Source organism: Anticarsia gemmatalis, chromosome 18, assembly GCF_050436995.1.
Source record: "Anticarsia gemmatalis isolate Benzon Research Colony breed Stoneville strain chromosome 18, ilAntGemm2 primary, whole genome shotgun sequence".
NCBI classification, from domain to species: domain Eukaryota; kingdom Metazoa; phylum Arthropoda; class Insecta; order Lepidoptera; family Erebidae; genus Anticarsia; species Anticarsia gemmatalis.
Window position 1 is genome coordinate 10,539,934 of NC_134762.1, and position 19,726 is coordinate 10,559,659.

Genomic DNA, 19,726 nt, shown 5'->3' on the forward strand with positions numbered 1-19,726 from the left:
GTATCATCTTCGTCTGGCAAGTAAAATAATGTAGCTGATAGTGCTAAAGCTGAAATTATCTTTAAGTTAAATTGATAAGTTTTAAAATAAATAATTTTTCACTCAAAAGGGTGTAAACATGGTTAATTAAGCCCTAATTTTGAAAAGAACAGTGACAATACTCTATAAACGATATTCGATCAATAAAATATACAGAATGCGTGCTTTCTATTTCATCTTTTTCAAAGCCTTCAAAAACACAAGACCGACTTTTTTGACCCGAAACTTCTACGCACCATTTACTTCCACTACAGATATCAGATGTTTTAGTTAAACGCTTATACTAAATCGCTCTCGCTCCTAACATACTCCCTACGCGCACAAGGTCGTTCTCTTGCGAGCATGAACAATTACTTGATCGAGTTCAAGCGACTGCAGACTGTTAACTTAAATTAGTTTACTTGTTCCTTACTGTTCCACAACTATTGCTGTTTAGAATACTGGTGAGATAGTGGTCTGAAAAGTAGTGAAACTTTTGAGATGAATGGGATACAATGGGTTAAATAGGAAATATTTACATTTCAACAAATTTTTTTTATAAAATTTGAGACATTATTTAGTATTTTTTTTACAGATGCTCTGTCTAACTTATTAATTACTTTTTATTGATTAATTATAATGCATAATTACTATGAAATAATATTGTTTCTGGACATAATTATATCTATGCGTACTATAAAGAAATATTTGAACAATGAGCGAAAGTAAACATTATTATTTTCTGTCAGTCTGATACAGTTTCATGTCAAAACTGCTAAACCGATACGTTTGAAATTTTGACAAACGATAGACTTTACCCTGAGCATATATAGAGTAAAAGTGAGTTTTAGTAGAAGTAAAAAAAAACTGTTAACAATAGAGCACTTAAAAGTGAGATTTAATTTAAAAAATATGTAAAAATCTCTTAAAAATAGGGTCTAAATCGAAATTGAACATAATCTAACGTAATTCCTTAACAAACCTGATCAAACAACATTTTCTTCCTTTAAAATTAGTACTTTTCAATTCACGTATCACTTCACTCAACATTATTCATTTATTTCGCACACTTGTATTCATTTCAACGTTTTTGATACAACTACGTGCATTTATGAAACTCGTACAACATGTTTTTGTCAGAATTACATTTGTAATAAAAAAGTAATTATGCACCAACTGGATGTGAAGTATCTGTAATAAGTGTACGTATAATCGCGAGCAGAAATATGTATGCACTACACTGCAGTATTGCTTGACGTTCAGAGTTTTACAGGACTTCTATATTGTCACAGCATGATCCTATTTGTCATTCCCAAATGCATTGCCTCGTGAGGTAACCTACATGTTTCTCAGGGATTAGATGCGTAGTCGTTTTTTTGGAAAAGTGCGTATCGGGAAAACATTTTTTTTTATTAGCACTTTATGTGTGCCACTGCTGGGCAATGGCCTCCTCTCTTTCCTTCCAAACCTGTCTGTCCTGTGCTATGCTCCGCCACGATGGACATTTTATGTTAATAAAAATCTAGGCAAAAAATACTTCAACACAACTATAGTACACCTGTGCCTCTTCCAAAATAGCTTTTGTTGCGTAAAATGTTCAAAATGATTTGATTTAATTTTATTAACGAAACAGTAACATTGCTGTACTAGTAGTTATCTATGTTGGACAATAATTTTGTAGACATATATCTGCTCGTTGCTATACGTTATGATCAAGTTTTTGGTTTATGAAATCATCAGTATTTTTTGTTATAAAAAATGGCTAATTATATTTAGTTCTTTATTTAGCTTGTTTATGAACATCGTAGTAATTATTGTATCTGGGATTATTAGACGCAAGGTCGCAGGTTCGATTTGGCGGTAACAGATGTTTTTAAATGCAATGAGCCTAAGCATTGAATATATTAATGTAGTTTCAGTACTTCAACTTTTGCTTTTGATTATTGTGAATCTGTGCCTTAGATAGGTACAGGCAAAAAAAAATGTTATCGTGGTTACTGCATTAGGAACAGAATGTTTGCTATGATTTAGGTATGAGTAATATAAGTCTATCAATAGGTACATAACCTGGATGAGATTAGCATAGCGTGGTACAGACAAAAATACTAAACAGTCAGAAGAAGGAACTAATGTACTCAAAACATCTCATTCTAGATACTAATATTATAAAGTAAGCGTTAATGTTTGTGAGGATGAATGTATGTGTGTAAGTATGTTTGTTAGTATTTCACAAAAAAACTACAAAAGGAATTTTGAAGAAATCTAAAATTCAGTTAGTTTATAGGATAGATTAACACATAGGATACTTTTTACCTCGTAAAACCTTTACTCGCGAACGAAGTCGCGGGCGGAACTAGTATAATATAAGTAGTTTCTTACCTAGTTTTGTTCACCGGCGACGACGCACCATCTTCGACTCTGTGAACAAAGAGAAACAAATTAGAAAACAATTATAATTAAAACATAATGCTCTACATTTTATAATTAATTCAAAAGAAAGTGCGACTGACATAGTTAATTAAGACGTTAAATTGTTTACAGCGTAATTACTGTTAGAATTTTATATAAAGGCCCTCCTACATTAAGATGTTTGAAATATTACTTTTTGTCGTTTGTGACTCGATTAAATACTTACAACACATTTTTTTAAGTCGCTTAACTATTAATTCACTGCTAAAAAAATGTAATCATATTGCAATACCCATGCTAAGAGTAACTAACAAACATCTTATAATAATCCATCTAAACAAACTCCCGTATTTTTAAAGTTACTTATGTATAGCGATATAGTAAAAAAAGCGAGAATTATTGTTATAAAAAAACTGTAAGCATTGATAGTCATAGTTAGCTTTGGTTTTAAAGTAATTTATCTAGTTTACACAATGATTGTAAAGTCACATTTAAAAAGAGCATACTGCTTGAAAATCTTTTAATAAAACATCATGATTGTAGTTTTTCTACTTTTCGCATCAAATATACAACCAAAACAAACCTCAGAATGCTCTCAAGAACTTCAAAAAGGTTCACAAAACCAGTAAAAAAGATTAATTTCAGTACTTGTTGGCATTAGTCTGTCGAATAGCCTATTAACAGATACCAAGTTAAAGGGGAATGTAGACTAGAGACTTTAGCTGTAACAGAACATAGAACAAGTTCGTGAATTGAGCTGAACACGACACTTAACGGTTTGGTGCAATATTTATGAGCAAATTCGTGTTAAATTTTGCTCTTGCATGTGTACTCTGTTCGGTTTTAGATTTTAAAGCTTAAAGTTACGTATTAGAGTAGACTTCGGTGTTTTTATTTAATTTTGTTATAGGATTCTTAGAATCCAAAAAACTTTGGTTCTATGTTCGGTTAAAGCACAGCGCGTACAAAGGTTAGATCAGCAAGACAGCCTTTTTTTAGTAAACTTCATCAAAAACAGATTAGTCACTTATTACAGGACCCCTTTAGTTACTTTAAGGCTTAAATCAGGTTTAATTATTACCAGATGATGTTAACTTTAACTAAGTCAAATGCTTACGCTGAAAAAAGAACGAGCATTCGCACGAACATCACAGTTGTTACAGTACGTTCTAATGTACACTCATCTTTAGTTATAAGAGGCGAGAGTAAAGTGCTAACAGCCAAGTTGGAACTTTACGAACTTGGAATATATTCCAGTCGTAAGGAGTTCTTAAGTATATTTATTCAAGTCGTGGATGCGATTGGAAAATGAAATGGAGTTTGGAATTGAAAGGTTTATTTTGACGTAAAACGGCGCTCATTTTCAATTACTGGATCGGTAAACGATTTGCGGGTTAAGTGCTTTTTGACGTATGGTGTAATCGTCACGTGGTGGGTTGAATTTTATAATACTGATTTTTGTAGAATATGTGTTGCCTAATATTAGTTTTTAGATCATGTCCAATATTTTTAGTTCAGTAGTATATTTCGCTGGATACTATTAAGAGTATCAAGTAGCGAGCGTTAGACATTTACTTAAAAGTATTCCTTGATTAATACTGATCAGTTTTTCACAAAAGTATTGCCGTTAGTCAATAGTAGGAAAGAAACGGCCCCTTATTTAACTTATGTTATAAGTCTTTTATTTGGAATCAAAAATAGGAAGAAACATTTTTTTTCTAAAGATGCCTTTTTCATCTGTCTTTTTCGCAAAAGTCTGTGAACATTGTAACAAAGTTGCGTTTTTCTTACATTGTAGAAAGAGAGACGATTCAAAAATACCCAAGTAACGTTTCTCTGGGGACATGAAGCCGTCTGTAAAACGTGGCTTTTGAGAATTGCGACATGACTATGTTAGCATGACTTCTAGTCGGATCGCAACTGATCCTGTGAGTTCATACTATTCCGTAGGCGATCAAAGAACTTAGCTTATTTTCTGACCGAAAACATGATATGGGATGTAAAGTTTAATGACACATATTGATATACAGAAATATTATCGCAAAAGTAGCTGTGTGTTAAGGACATACGTGAAATCTTCTAAATTATAGTCCTGTAAAAGGGCATTGACACCTTTTATTGTAAAAATCCATGTAAGATTATCTTTCATCCAGGTAATGGAAGATGAATGATTACACTACATTGTTCACACACGATTCTTTGATAAAATCGAGGGATATTTTTCATAAACGTGGGTATGGCTGAATAATCCTTAGGTAACCTAGTTTCCTACAAAGGCCGTTGTTGATAGGGACGGGGTGTAATTAACTGTGCTAATTGTTCAAAGTGCACTATCGTGGATAAAATGCTTTATATGTTAATATTGCGATAAGTTCCTGTATCGATTTTATATTATAATATTTTAAATTAAATTTTTCGTTGCAAGGTTTAAATATAAGTTTTAGTTAAATAAATTGCTTGTATTTTCGCATTTTACTAAATTCATCAAAGTACATCACTAATATTAGCCAATAACTCTATTAGGTAAGGCAGATACCTAAGAACACTTCTTATAACAACTTTGCTTCACAAATATTATTGTATGATACCTAAGTAAAGGAAAGAATAACTTCTCCTATTCGGTATACTTGCATTGCCTGTCGTAAAACAAAAATAACTATATGACAAAAGGATAGCGTTATTTAATTTTTATCTTGCTACCTTCCTCAATAGCATTAAAGCATTTTGATATAGAAACCAAGAACATTTTCTCAGTTAAAATTCCCCAACGCGAGATCAAACGCAGCAGTTTTCAATACAGTGAGGAGTTGCATCGCGTCGTAAAATTGTAATGGCGAACATTCACTATTCAGATTGCCGACACATGTCTGGACAGTGTTACGATACGGTGTAATGCACGCCCGTTGTTGCACTTTATTGAATTGGTGTATTGAACTTGGCTGAACTTTTCTGTGGGCTGCGTTTGGGATTTTTCACGATGTATTTATTTGCGTATTTTTTAAATTTTCCTATAGTTATCTTGTTTTGGATGTTGAAAGACTGTCGCATGACTGCTGATAGACTGAAAAAATGTTATTTTAACTTACTTATTGCCCTTTCACATTTGGGATTGATATCATGTATAGGTATTATTATCTTCATATTGTAATCAGCTACCTTGACTGATGATTAGATAATCTTCAATCAAGCAAACTGAAGTAAACCTAACCCTATGTGATATTAGATACTTACAGCAGTCTCAATAAAAAATATCTCAGATAAACTGTCTTAAGTGACTTCCGAAGTATGAAGATACTGAGCACATGTACATAGATAGGCAGAGACCATAGATCTAAAATGTAGCTTTATTTAACCTGATAATTATCTCAGATTTCATTTACAAAAAGTAGGCTACTAATATTTTAAAATGAAAGTTTTAACAATTAAACGAAACACTAGGCTCTTAGCATAAAACTAAATGAATTTCATGACATACTTTTTACAAAAGAAACTTAGTTTTTTAAATAACTGCAGGCAAAATAAACGAAGGAAAGTAGTTTCTTGCAGAGTAAATTCCTATTTACTTTCAGATGGTAAAAGAGAATTCCAAATGGGAGCAAAGATTTTCTTCTTTTTTCTTTGGGAAGCAAATGATTCCCGGTTTTATATTATGCACTAGGAATCGTAGATTTGTTCCTACATGTACCTACTAAAAAAACTGTTTTTGTGCTTCGTTATTCTACTCATACATACATATTTGTGTGCGTCCGTTAAATCTCTTCAAGAGATATCATTAATTCTTAAATAATCGCGATTTTTATAACTAACGCATGATATTTCACAATTTGTAACATATATTTTGTAACGTATATTATTAACAACGAGAAAACATCTCAACGGTTGCAAGTGTGCTGGTTTTTGTAATGTGCAGAATCCCGGGTTTTCATTATCTGTGTGTTTAATATCCTGTATGCTTTCATCATTATAACTCAAACTACGTGTTATAAATTAAAGTCCACCCGCAGTGTCCCTGCCTGTTCGCAAACAACTGAAAATCTTCTGAAAAGATTTACTTGCGGTTTTCACCAATAAACATAACTTTTCAACGATTTTTAGAGCTAAATTCTTTGGTTAAATTAATATAACTCTTGTGAAGCCGGGGCGTAGTATTAAAATATATAAAAATACGGCTTTAACATTCTCAATATCACATGAACCTATCCACGAAGATAACAATTTTAATTGGCAACATTTCTTATACGTGATACAAATGATTAGCCGTCATTGTTACTTCGCCCTGACGTTTAAAACAATAGATCATTTATTGCAACACTATTGTTCTGCCTTCATTAAGTTTTTGATGCTATGAAGGTAACTTGGAATTAGATCGATGTATTAAGGTTGCAGATTGAGATGAGTTAAGTTTCATGCTTGTGTCAAAGAGAGTTGAATTGAATACTAACGCTATTCTCTACCACTATCGACTATTGATAATCCGAAAATTTTGTATGAAAATCTGATCACCACCTCTAGCGGGCACCGTAGAAACTATTTTAGCTATATAATAAAAATGTTCCTAATATTATCGACTGTCGACAAATATTGTATAAAAATCTGATCAACGCCTCCAGGGGGCGCCATGGGAACTATTTATTATTGCTGTACATTTTGTTAAACTTTCTATACTCGATAGTACTGACTGTATGTACATAATCGTGCTACTGTTATGTTAACGGAAATATCGTTTGATTCTAAAGTTTTGTGCAGATTATAAAAATGCAATGCATATAATATGCAAAATGTGTAGTTTCATGTTCATATCACCTACTATAGATCAATAAAGTCAACGATGTTGATGTAGTTTCGGTAATTCGAACTTATTTTAAATAAATACAGTGTTAAGGCCGATACCCTTTATTCAAAAGTACAAAGTTTCTTAAAGGTATTTGGGAAGTAGGGTCTAAAATTTCAAAGGGTCTAACAAAGCAGGCACCTTAAAACACATTTGAAAATCTTCTGAAATACAACTCACAGCAAAGTACAAAATAACTTTGTTCAGAAACAAACGAGTTGAGAAAACCGTTAAGAAAGCGATTTGATGAAGAAGAAACTATGCGTAAGAATTGGCGGATACTATTTTCTAAATATTTTCCAAAATTAACAAGGCATTAATTAGTAAGAACTTCATTTTCATACTAGTTGTTGACATTAAAATTGTCCAAACTTTATTAGTGAGAAAAGTCTTATCGCACTATTTTAAACCTTAAACCGAACTTGAATCCTCACGATCAGCGATCACTCAACTTATTTAACAATTTTTTTTCATATCTTATTAGCATAGGGCATTGTTAATTCAGTATGGTCTCCGCATGACCGCATCATCAGTTAAATTTGTAAAATTAAACGTTTTAATAGTACCATAATATACAAAAGATCCATAATGTGCGATACGTCTACCATCAGATGTGTTCCGACCGGCTACGTTTTATTTCAAGAAATAGTCCAACGAACAATAGCAGAATTTTGCTGTAAAACTGTAAAACAACGTTGAAATTCCATTACATTTCTGTACGTGAGAAGTCAGTGAGATTTCAGTCTGAATTACAGCGAAGAACGGAAACAATAGCCTTTTGGTCTCAGACAAGGGGTTAATCTTGAACGAGTGGTATAGACAAAGGCCTTTGATACGATAGCTCTGGTTTAGCGCTATTAGATGTCTTTGTAGTTTTGTTGTGATTTTTGATGAGTAAGATACTGTAATTTGTAATGTAAATTCAGTTTTCAGCTAGATTCATCAGGCCATGTTTTACTTATTTATTATTAAATCAATGCTCTTGAATGCTATAAAGTTTTCCTCGTTTCAAATTCGTCTAAATTAAATTAAATAATCATTTATTTCAGGCAAATCACCTATACTTTTGTTTACATAACATAAAGATATTACATGGATATATATATAACTATTAAGTAACTTAATTAAGAGTACATTATTATTATGGCACATATTATTAATTAGTCACACCCTTTGAATTTCAGTTAAATATACCGTGGTATAGTCAGAAAAAGTATATAATTGATCTTACAATCTAGTGTAAGCTAAGAGTCCCTTGGATGGGTTCAATGCTCTTGAAACAAATATTTATGTGATCCAGAAATAGCTCAGGCCTGAGTTCACTTGTTTTTCTCCCGTAACACAATGTTAAAGCAGTGCTGATTTTCTTTTACAAAGTTAAAGGTTACACAATAATTTCAGTTGCAATTCACAAAAGGCGCAAGGCGCAGTGGTTTAGGTCGCGACGCAGCTACCACTGCTTTGGGAGGTCGTGGGTTCGATCACACACGATGCGATGCACAAATAATTGTTCGGGTTGTACTTTGTGTCCGTTTTTATATGTTTCTAAAAGTCCCTGCGACGAAAGAGCCATTCTTAGTGCGGAAGTTGTCTTTTTAAAGAATAAATAATGACAATTACACTAAGCTCTGTCTGTGTTATGGCTATGAGCAACCTTCACTCTGGTTCTTTATCCAGGACCTTAATAAAACACCAATGTCCTCCAAACCAGATTTCTCAGCAATTTACAAGCAAGAGCTCAAAAACATCATTTATATGTAGTACTTTGTACAGACATGCGATCTACCGGATACAAGTCAACCTTGTACGTAATACACTGCAAGTTCTTATCAAATTGTAGAATTTTGTGCAAGACTTAGTGTCTTGTGTGTAGCTTGATGGAGATGTTTGTGAAGGAATTTGAATTAAAATGGTGCGTCCACGTGCAATGTTTGCTTTGGTTAAAAAGTAATTTATTGCTCAAAGAGTAAAAGAGTTACAAACATAGACATCAACAAAGGTTAATCGCTAGTTCAGATTTGATTATTGATTAGGACCTTTAATCCTCACGCATCTGCGCACTTCTATAAATTTTAATCTTAAATATGTATTTTATGGAAACCATATTTTGTTATTATGATTACAAAAACATTCAGTACCAAGTGTTAATCCGGCACAGAAAGTAAAAGGAAATGCCATTCGTTTTCACAGTCAAAACCACTCTTCAATCATAATCCAGAAGAAAATTATAATCATTTGATCACTCTTATAACATAATTTAAAAGCTCCATTCCGAAATAACTCTTATTTCTTACACACTAAAGTCAAAAATTATTTACCAAGGAAGAATGCAATTCTTGACGGAAGACTTCTCATACAGCAAAACATCAAGCGAAAACAGTCCTATTTCCAGTTGAGATAAGGTTTAAAATACTATAGCAAGTTGAATGCAATTCTTGCCACCATCTCGCACCCTGATGCCGGCAGATATTGAAAGACGTGCCTCAAATCGAAATGAAGAAGTTTATAACTTGTGGCGTTGTATTTCAAAATATCATGCTTTTGTTCACGACTTCATTTGCGCGGAAGGATTGTTGATTATTCCAGATATTTTCTGAGGTAAAAGTTTAATCAAGGATGAAGAAGATTCTAGGTGAAATATTTTTCAAATATATTTCAGTTTCGGAGATCATGTTCTTCAAAGACAGATGAGCACGGAGATGGTTGAAGACTTGGGATTATACATATTTTTCGAAATACCGCCTCTTTTAACAAAACTTTAAAGACTTATTACATGATGATACTTACAAAAAAGACATAAGTATAGCTCTATTGTATTTCACTTAAATAACATGACAGCGGGGCCGACCGGGTCAGTCAGTTTAAAAACAAAAGCCCTTTCTATCTGTGATTTGCTTAAAAACGCTCAAAAAGCTCACAGAATATCCAAAAAATATTTGTTTTCGACCACAAATTTAAATTTCCGTGTCAAACTTCAACAGTTTGCTACGTCACACTCGTGTTTTTACGACGCAAAGTTCCGGGTTCAGTACTCGCGTTAAATTGCATTAAAAAGTTCTGGATATTATGTTTTCAAAGCTCGGATTAACATAAAACTATGGTAGCGTTGGGAACAAAATATTTTTGTTATTCTGTTCCTGTGATAATTTTGCAATGGAAATGTCGTTTAGTTTGTACATGATAGTTACTGCTATTGACAGTTGACAGTTTTTATAGCTAACCAGCATTTAAACAGTGTTGTAGATACAAACTTTAATATGTTTCTACAAAAATAATTTCTTACTTAATAATATCAATGCAAAAGTCCGTCTGTTACACTCTCTTGGCTAAGCAAAGACCCGGGATCAAACAAAATCTCCTTTTAGGAAAAACCATCCCTTTAATAGCTTAAATACGGTGTAAATGCGTGTGAAGTATACTAGTTATACTATAGCTTTATAAAGTACGAAGACGTTTAAAACTATCATCTGTACAACAAATACGAAGGTATAAAATATAAAATCGCTATAAGCTTATAACTTGCAGCAAGCGTTTAAGAGATTGCACCGTTATTATGCGAAGAGCGGACGTCCTGTCCAACCGCGTGCCACGTAAATGTGTTTTCAGTAAAACGTCGAGTTGCTACAATATATGTGTGTACAGCTGAAATGTATGTGAACTATACAAATAGCTTCTGACAGTGGAGTGTATGGAAGTATATTAATATATCAGCGTAGTTTTATTGAAAAATGCATATAATATATTATGTAAAGAGACGCTCAATAAATCGTTTGTTTTTACCTGAAAACAAATGTTAATTAAAGTTATTTCTCGTCTTATTTTTGAAGCTTCTTGCTTTAAGTTTTATTGCTAACTAGCGGACAGGCCCCTCTTTGCCCGGGTATACTATTTATCCCATAGGAATTTAGATCTCATCGATCCCATACAAACCTTATCCCGACAGTTACAAACATATTAAAAAATAATTATCCAATTTGGTTTCATTGTTCATAAGTTATGCTCGTACATATATTTCGGTGATTCATTTTTATTTATATATGTATATTATGATTATGCTTAATAACCCTCATTTAATATATTTTTTAACTTATATTATCCCAAATGTTAGTTAAAGGTTTCTCTCAAACTACTACCATCCAGTATCTGTCCTCTGTGTTTTCTTATTAAGCAACTTAACAACTTTATCATCAAGTTTTCCATGGTAAAATGTTTGTTAAGGGATAAAAACTTATTTTCTACGAAGCCAGTAGTTTGTAATTTGGTCCACACATACTGCAACGTCATTATCAATCCTATTCCGTTCAGAGCGGACGTTGTTCTATGCGCTACGTTGCATGTGTGGGCCATAAAACATGCGATAATCCATGGAACGTTTTATATAGTGTTACTAGCGGACTACCCCGACTTCGCCCGGGTATAGTACAATGTTATCCCGTGGAATCCATTCCCATGGAAATTTTGATTCCGTTGATAAAAGTCCCGACAGTAACAAACATAATAAACAAAGAATTATCTAATTTAGTTAAGTTGTTCAAAAGTTATGCGCGTACATATGTACATTTCGTCGTTCATCATTTGATAAATTTTTATTTAGATAGGTAACTATTAGAGAAATATAGTAATAGTATTTAAATAACCATAAGTGAAGTGTAAAACCATTTTTCTGTATCTTTGTAATAATTAAAAGATTTTTGATTATTCTCTTTTAACTGAAAGCCATGATTGACATTGTTTGAAATAAAAAAAAAACAACACCACTAGAAAATCACTTCAAAAATCTAGATACAGCTATGTAATTTGAAAATTAAGTTTAATTTCAACTGTTTATAGTATCTGCAAGAATATCAGAGGCTAATAAAAATAGAAGCTAATAATCTGAGATCGTTATCTATACTATTATAACTCTCTCATTTCAGTCACGCGTTCCAAAGGCTTCTTTACGTGACTGTAGTAAAATCGCTACAAGTTTATGACTTGGATCGTTTACAATGCAACGTTATTAAATAGTTTGCCGCCACGCTACTTGCACCGGCTATAAATCTTACTACATTTTGTGCTAACAAAAATTATAATATACAGTTTAATAAGACTTTCTTTCGAGCTTCTCTAGAATGCTAACGAGACTGTGAACATTTGTTCATAATTGTACTATGTGTGGTCGACTAATTGGTTGTTTTTTAATTATATTTACTTTGTCTGTTCTAGTTATTAGATATATGAAGACATAATAATTCTGGTCAGTAACATTGAGATCAAAATTTATTCTTGCTGATGAATAAATTGAATCACTTCCAGAGTTATTAGTTAAGTCTATGTTCGGACGTAGGTCATCAATTGCTATACTACTTAGTATAAAACGTTACGTACTTTAAGGGTGTTCTTAGAGAGACATTAAAACAAAACTTAAAATAAGTTTTCGCGTGTTTAAACTGGTTCAGAAAAAGGTTACAATGATCGTTGTCACATACCACTAGTTAAATTGTCGAGAGCAGAAATGTTTACGATTTAAATGGTCTAGTATTGTCATAAAATCGCTGTCAGCTTATAACTGACACCACAAACACTGCAATGTTATTATCTAGTTCAGAGCGGATGTTGTACTACTAGCTGCGTTTGCTGTGGGCCATAAAACAAGCGGATTATTTGCTTTGGTATTTTCAGTAGTTTTAGAAACCTAGAGTATTTATTGCTTAACAAAAAAAGGGTAATTTTATTCTACGCTATAGTGTTTTAGGAATCTCTGCACCATAAATGTAAAAAGATATTCTAAGCTCTTATTTCAAGTCTCAAAGAAGAATGGACAAAAAAGTATGGAGCCTGCACGATCCGCGGCTAAACTTAATTTTGTTTTAAGGAAATATACAGTGATAAGCATATAATACTAGACTAATTTAATGACTAAAACTACTTTTGTAACGTCAACTGTTTAAGTACTTTAATTACAAGTACAAAACCGTCTACGAACCGAATCACGACATGACATAAAACTAACGTCATAAAGATTTTAAATCAAAACTTGAACATTTAATAACAAGTTACATACCACAAATAAATCATAAACTAAAGTTTTATATTCTCATAAACATCTTTTAAATATTTTATATCGTTGACGCAGTGAAAAGTTTATTTAATTTTGTTTAAGTTTTGTATGGGACTTATAAGTGACTTTGTTATGATGTCACGAGCTATGATGACGTCATAAGTGGTGTGTGAGGTTTATGGATAAAGATCTTTCTTTATAAACTTTGATTTTATTATTTACTGCACCATTTCTACGCGATATGAGAAACGGGGCAATTTTTTAGAAAAAGAAAAGGTATGTTCTAATGCTAAGAGATTTTTGGATTCCAAAGATCTTACAATTTTTATAAACTTTAACCTGCGTCGACTTTTTGTGCATTAGTACCTATCATAGTTGCAATGTTTATACATATACATATTAAGTAACAGTGTATCTTTAAAGTTCGGCCAATTGATTCGGACATTGTTTAAAAATCGGCTTTCACCCGGGGAAATCGTAATCTCACGGAAAATCTTAACAAACATAATTATATGTACATACATACAAACATAAAATCACGCCTTCTTCCCATAGGAGTAGGCAGAGACCAAAGAACTTCTCTTGGTAAAATCTTTAAACTTCATTTGCTTCATTTACATCCATACATCTTGTCACGAGAAAAACGTCGATAACAAAAGCTTACACATACATCCTTACATAGGTTTTTAACTAACACCTGAGTGTTATAAAGCCTCTAAACAAAATCTCTACCGAGTATTTTCAGGCAGTGTTCAGTAATAGTAAATAGAGCCACGTGCAAGCTGCAATCTGCGCTAGATTCCACCGTAATCCTCCACTCCGTGCGATTGGCACGCATGGGAACATTGCTTGTGTGATGATATTTCTATAGGTTGATGGTAAACATTGCAATATATTCTGGGTAGCATATTCCGTCTATAGGGTAAAACGAAAGTTGCAGTTTTCGTGGAATTGTCGGTAAAAAAGGTAAAAGTAGGTAGGTAGGTAGGTGTATTTATTTAAGAAGTATAGGAACTTATAAAATAATATTTCTTGTCATATATGTGGATAACATTTTCTATTACAATAAAGTAAACGAACTTTTGTTTTAAGATTATGCATTGCGTGTGCCAAGAAATATCCTGGCATTGGCACTGCATATACCTAAAGAAGAAAATAGATTGTTTACTCAATTCTTTGATTGAAAATAATAATTTCTACTTTAATTAAATTCTGATAAATAAATTAATCCTTACTAATCTAATAATCAAATACATTCGATCATGAATACTCGGGCTTTTTCAAATACATAGTTTCATACCCTAACATTTCTATTTGTCTGACAAATAATTAAACCGTTTTTTCTAATAACTAAATAAACTAAACCTCGAAAACTAAACACCACCCTCGAACTTATTTAACTAGATTCACAATCACCAAATTCAAAAACAGTAAAAACAAACTTCATATCTCTCTAAATAAATATAAATTTTCCACAAATTGAAGTGCATTCATCAGATAAAAAGAGCAGTACGCATTTTAGTAGAAATCAGCGTGTATACGAATGTATGCAAGTGGATCGATGCACGGCGCATGCGCGGTGACCGGGTCGATGCACCCGTCGTGATGTAATGCACTGTACGGATAAAGTTCAGAGGGGTCCTATTTTTGTCAGGATTTTTCCATCATCATTCTATTTGATGAATTTTCTATACGTTAAGTACTACTTCTACGTTACGTACTAGGTTATATGTTAGCTGACAAAAACGATGAAATGGTTTGTTGAACGAGTTTATTGCGCGATAGAGTATAGTTGAATTGTATGTAAGTTAAGTCATCTTGCAGTGAACATCGACATTCTAAGAATTTTTTTTTGTGGCTGGATTCAATAAAATTTCAGTTAGGTCTCTCCATACACTATTTGTATAGGAATTGTAAAAACTTAGAATATGCAAAAACAGTAAAACGTTGGTATAAGATTCCTTGTCAGTTCTTCTCAGTGACTCTACCTTTAAAACCGGCTATAATTTCTTATAAAGTGAAGTGGGTGCCACAAGATGGTCGGCGGCAACGGGGAAGGCCCAAACGGAGATGGCGGGACGACATGGACGCGTTCCTGGAAGATTGGCCGGAAGCAGCAAGCGACCGAGGGGACTGGAAGTCTAGGGGAGAGGCCTTTGCTCAGCAGTGGGACACAGAAATAGGATAGATAAAAAAAAAAAATTCTTAAGTATCTGTTAACGTTAAAACAGCTAACAGTCACAATGTTTGACCTAGATAGTAACTGATTTAAGAGAAAAACTAATCTTGTTTTGATTTCAAACATTACTTCTGATTTCGTAGATAAATTATTCATAATCTAGGCGACCAATAATATTATACACAAGCATCTGATTTTAAGAACCACTGACGGAATAAATAGTATAGCATTAAAAAAGGTTACGTTTATTTAATCGTACAAATACATTTTATGCAAAGTATTGTCGTTAAGTGCATTTGACCGTCGCCTTTCACCCTCAAAATTGAAGGTCTACCAGTACTAGGTTATGCTTGTGTTCGCAAAAATATAGTGCAAGCCTTTTAGTGCTTTTTTATTAACAAAAAGTTACTATCAAGGCGAACTGTTGTTAAAAGCAGTATAAGTATATTTGTGTTTTAGAGTACCGTACTCAAATAAAAGTTGGATGAACTAAGACTCCGCTGTCTGTCTGTCAGCCGGACCTGTCTGGGCATCACGTGTCTCAGTTGACAACTAGTGTACGTCAAATTGATGGCCACTATTCAGTATATTGCTGCTTTGACATAACATGTTAATTACTATAAACTAAGTGTCATAGTGGCCCTTTAATAGTTGTCAAAGAGATGCTTGATAGCCCCCCAGGCTATCTTGTGAAACGTGATAGTTGAGAGCTAGACAATAGTTCTCAGTTGATGTAGTTCTGTCGCCGTTATTGTAACAAAAGCTTAAAACAAAATTAAATAAATATTACAGAACCCTTTGCGCGCGATTCCAACTCATAATTGGCAGGTTTTTAATTAGTAGAGCCAATATTAAAAATAAGTGTTCTTTAATTGAAAAAAAAAAATAATACCTTCAATAATTAATATTATCAGTTAATTGCACATGGTATTGGAGCAAGAACGATCTTTACATTATCTACAAGAAGCCTTACAAAGCGTAAGAAACCTTTTCGTTTAAGTCATTGAAAGCATTTTAACTTATTAGGCAGTTTTAAAGTATTTTCGTACTTTGGTATTGGGGGTTTTTTTAAAACAAATACACATACAAAACCGAACATGAATTCAACCAAAACCGAAAAATACCCAAATCGCCGACGGTCTTTTGAAAACATATTGATAATAATCTGACAAAATATCATAATTATTTATGCATAGTTGATGTAAATACCTCTTATACAATAATAATAATATTAGTTACGTTACCTCATTAATATAACAGCTGAATGAAAGTAATTTGTTCTGGTTATGTTAAATATTGTTAGACTGTCTTTAAACTAATTTGTCATGGATTCCTTGCCGATTGCCGTGAAATGTTGTGCTTTGTTTAAAACACCAAAACTGACTACTTATTTTACACTTGTAATATACTTACAACCAAATATTGAAAATACTTTATTTTAATGTAATAGGCAGTTTTAAGATATTGGCTTACATTTGCTGTGTTGTTAAAAGTAATTTTTACATGATATATTTTAAGAGATTTAGATGTCGCAACGACGATCAGACGGTAAGCAGTAAGGCTCAGTAATGATGCTCATAGCCAGTTGCGCTTACACATAAACAAACTGTTGGTAAAGCAACCCTTGGCGCGGCCATTCCATAGATTGGTGGTCCCTTAGGGTGTCTCCGTGCTTCGGAGGGCACGATCGGTCAAGGTTGTTATCAATAATATAACGGTCCTTAAGTCATGTCAAAGGCAGGTAATGAAAAATAATGTGTACAAGCCGTGATACGTATACTGTTCCATGAACTTCTATGCCTATACTCGCCATGGTCGCCGTGAGTGCAACCTGCGCCGAAACGTTACGCATTTTAAGATAAATGCGTGTTCACGTTAATTCCCAAAATCAAAAATTCTAATTCAAATCATTTATACATTTAGGTCAAATATTGACACTTATGATAGTCGTTACAATCACTAAATCTACCACTAGCTCGGAATGAGGGGTAGAGCCGAGAATAACTAGCAACAAGCTTACCGTATTCAATTATACATTAAACATTCAACGCGAGAGTTAACTAGATATGAGTACAGTGTTGTGCTTACCTCCTATTGTCGAGATAGTTGTCGTATTCGTCGGGCGTGTTCTTCTCGTCGTGCATGTCGTACAGGTCGCTGTATATCGCTGACTCTAGTCGGGACGGATCCAAATGATAGTTTGGATTCTCGTATGAGAGTAGACCATTCTCTGTGGACAAAAGAAATAGGAATAAGTATATTTGCTTTTAGTAATTAGTCATTAATTACTTAATAGTAGTCCAGTGCATTTATCTTCTGTATTCTGCGATTCTGGGGAAAATTTGGTTTGTGATTGATGTTAGAATTGTTTACATTGATTCAAAAGACTCGCGTTTTGTAGAAAATTAGGATAAGTTTCAAAAAGAGAGTTGCAGTAAACGTGTGATAATGTTGTGCGATTATTTAATGTTATTTTCTGTTCATTCAATTATACCACATAACAGTATAAATATTTCTCAAAAGTTAATTAGTTCATCAGTTAACACTAGATCAAATACAAATAGTTACAAGTCCGACTTTTGTGAGAATTGAAAAAGTCAATACTTATAAAACTGTAAAAACTATGTAAGAAATGTATGTGAATTTTTGGGAAAAAATATCCCTAGAATAATATATATGTTCTTTAATAAGTCGTCTTATCGTACAAATCTTAATACATTGTCAAGATTCGTCTTTCTTCGTTTTAGTTTTTATTTTACTAAAAGGGTGTTGCTCTCAAGGATTTGTCTTTTGATACGGAATATACATATAATAAGTAGTACTTTGTACTTTTCTGCAACTGTGTATCTTGAATAATTTCAAAAATTGGATTATTGGATAGTTTTTTTGTTAGATAGCACACTCAACAATTGAAAAAATCATAGATTTTTTGTGTGTTCTATTCTTTTACCAACAGTTTTTAAAAAAAATAAAAACAGTAAAATTAAAACTAAAAAATACTATTAGTTCATATTTATTTTCGTATACTTGTAGCCTTCTTATTATACGTAACACTGCTTCATACTTAATCTTAATCAATCGCATGACTTTATATGAGTCGTGCCTCCAATATGCTTAGTAACCAAAAATCCTCGAACATGGATATAATAAGTAAATAATAACAGTAAGCTACACGTTGTTCTAGTTGTGCACTTGCGTGGCTGCTGGTAACCGGAGATGAAGCCGTAATAGTTTGCTGACTACCCGCTGTACTTGCCGGCTATAGACCGATGCGTGTAGATTAGATAAATAGTTTTGAAAGTGAGGAAATTTTGTTTTGGTTTAAAAATTTTGAGGCTTTTTGAAGGTAGCCTGTTATAACTTAAATAATAATAACAAAGCCCTTTTTTCTGGTTTTACAGTTGTTTATTGTTGGTTATTGCTAAGTCAAATCTCAGTTTTTTAAAGTCGTGTTTAGGTACAGGTAATACAATTTATTTTAAATTTTTACATAAAGAGCTAACAAGAAAAATAAATATATGGTTCTTCTTTAAGATTAGCGGACGTGGCAGACTTTATTGTGCCTGAAATGGAGCTATTTCGCACCCTTATATTTTTACATTAAAATCTGTCTCCAAATCACTTCGTCAATTCGTCAAACTGCACGAGACTAGAACACAAATTGGCGGGGACTTTCGTTTATAAAATTAAATATATAAATTGTCACTTAACTTAGACAAAAATTCTTTATTTATCAATGCTTTCTTGATACAGTACGACTAACCTTAACAGTCAGTTAAACATCCATACTATTGTCAAATAAAAAACTACCAAAAATACCAATTCCGAATAAAAATATCAAATTGAAATCCCTCAAAACCATCCATCCCATTACACCCCTTTACAGCCCACAAAAGCCATTGACAACCTCATTCACAACCATAACTGCGTCATCGCGATCCCCGAAATTCCCATCGAACAGATAATCCGATACAACGTTCTAACGACGTGGTGAATGTAGCGAAATGCGGCGAAATGACTGAAACCTCCATACAAGTTTCAATAGTCATTGGATCCCTTGTACCCTAATAGTTACACGGTTATAGGTGTGGTGATGTGAGTTAAGAGCGGTAGCGGGAAAGGAGGGATTTTATAAGAGTATTGTTATCGCTAAAAGGAATGCAATGCTTAAATCCTTTCCATACTTGGACATTTGTTACAACATGACTGCTTTGCAGTCAGAATTATATTTTTCTAAATCACTTATTTT

At 32.9% G+C, this 19,726-nt stretch overlaps 1 protein-coding gene across 6 annotated transcripts in view; it reads right to left on the reverse strand.

Moving 5' to 3' along the window:
- The window catches only part of LOC142980418 (protein Fe65 homolog), an 87,016-nt gene that overhangs the window by 14,653 nt on the left and 52,637 nt on the right, over positions 1-19,726 (reverse strand). For 5 of the 6 annotated variants that reach the window (XM_076125779.1, XM_076125778.1, XM_076125781.1 and 2 more), the window contains exons 3-4: positions 17,566-17,707; positions 2,398-2,436 (exon numbers count right to left, since the gene is read on the reverse strand). In XM_076125779.1, the coding sequence (XP_075981894.1) occupies positions 2,398-2,436; positions 17,566-17,707 (181 nt within the window). Of the gene's footprint in view, positions 1-1,000; positions 1,143-2,397; positions 2,437-17,565; positions 17,708-19,726 lie in introns of those variants that run through there. The other variant, XM_076125783.1, reaches the window with a different exon arrangement.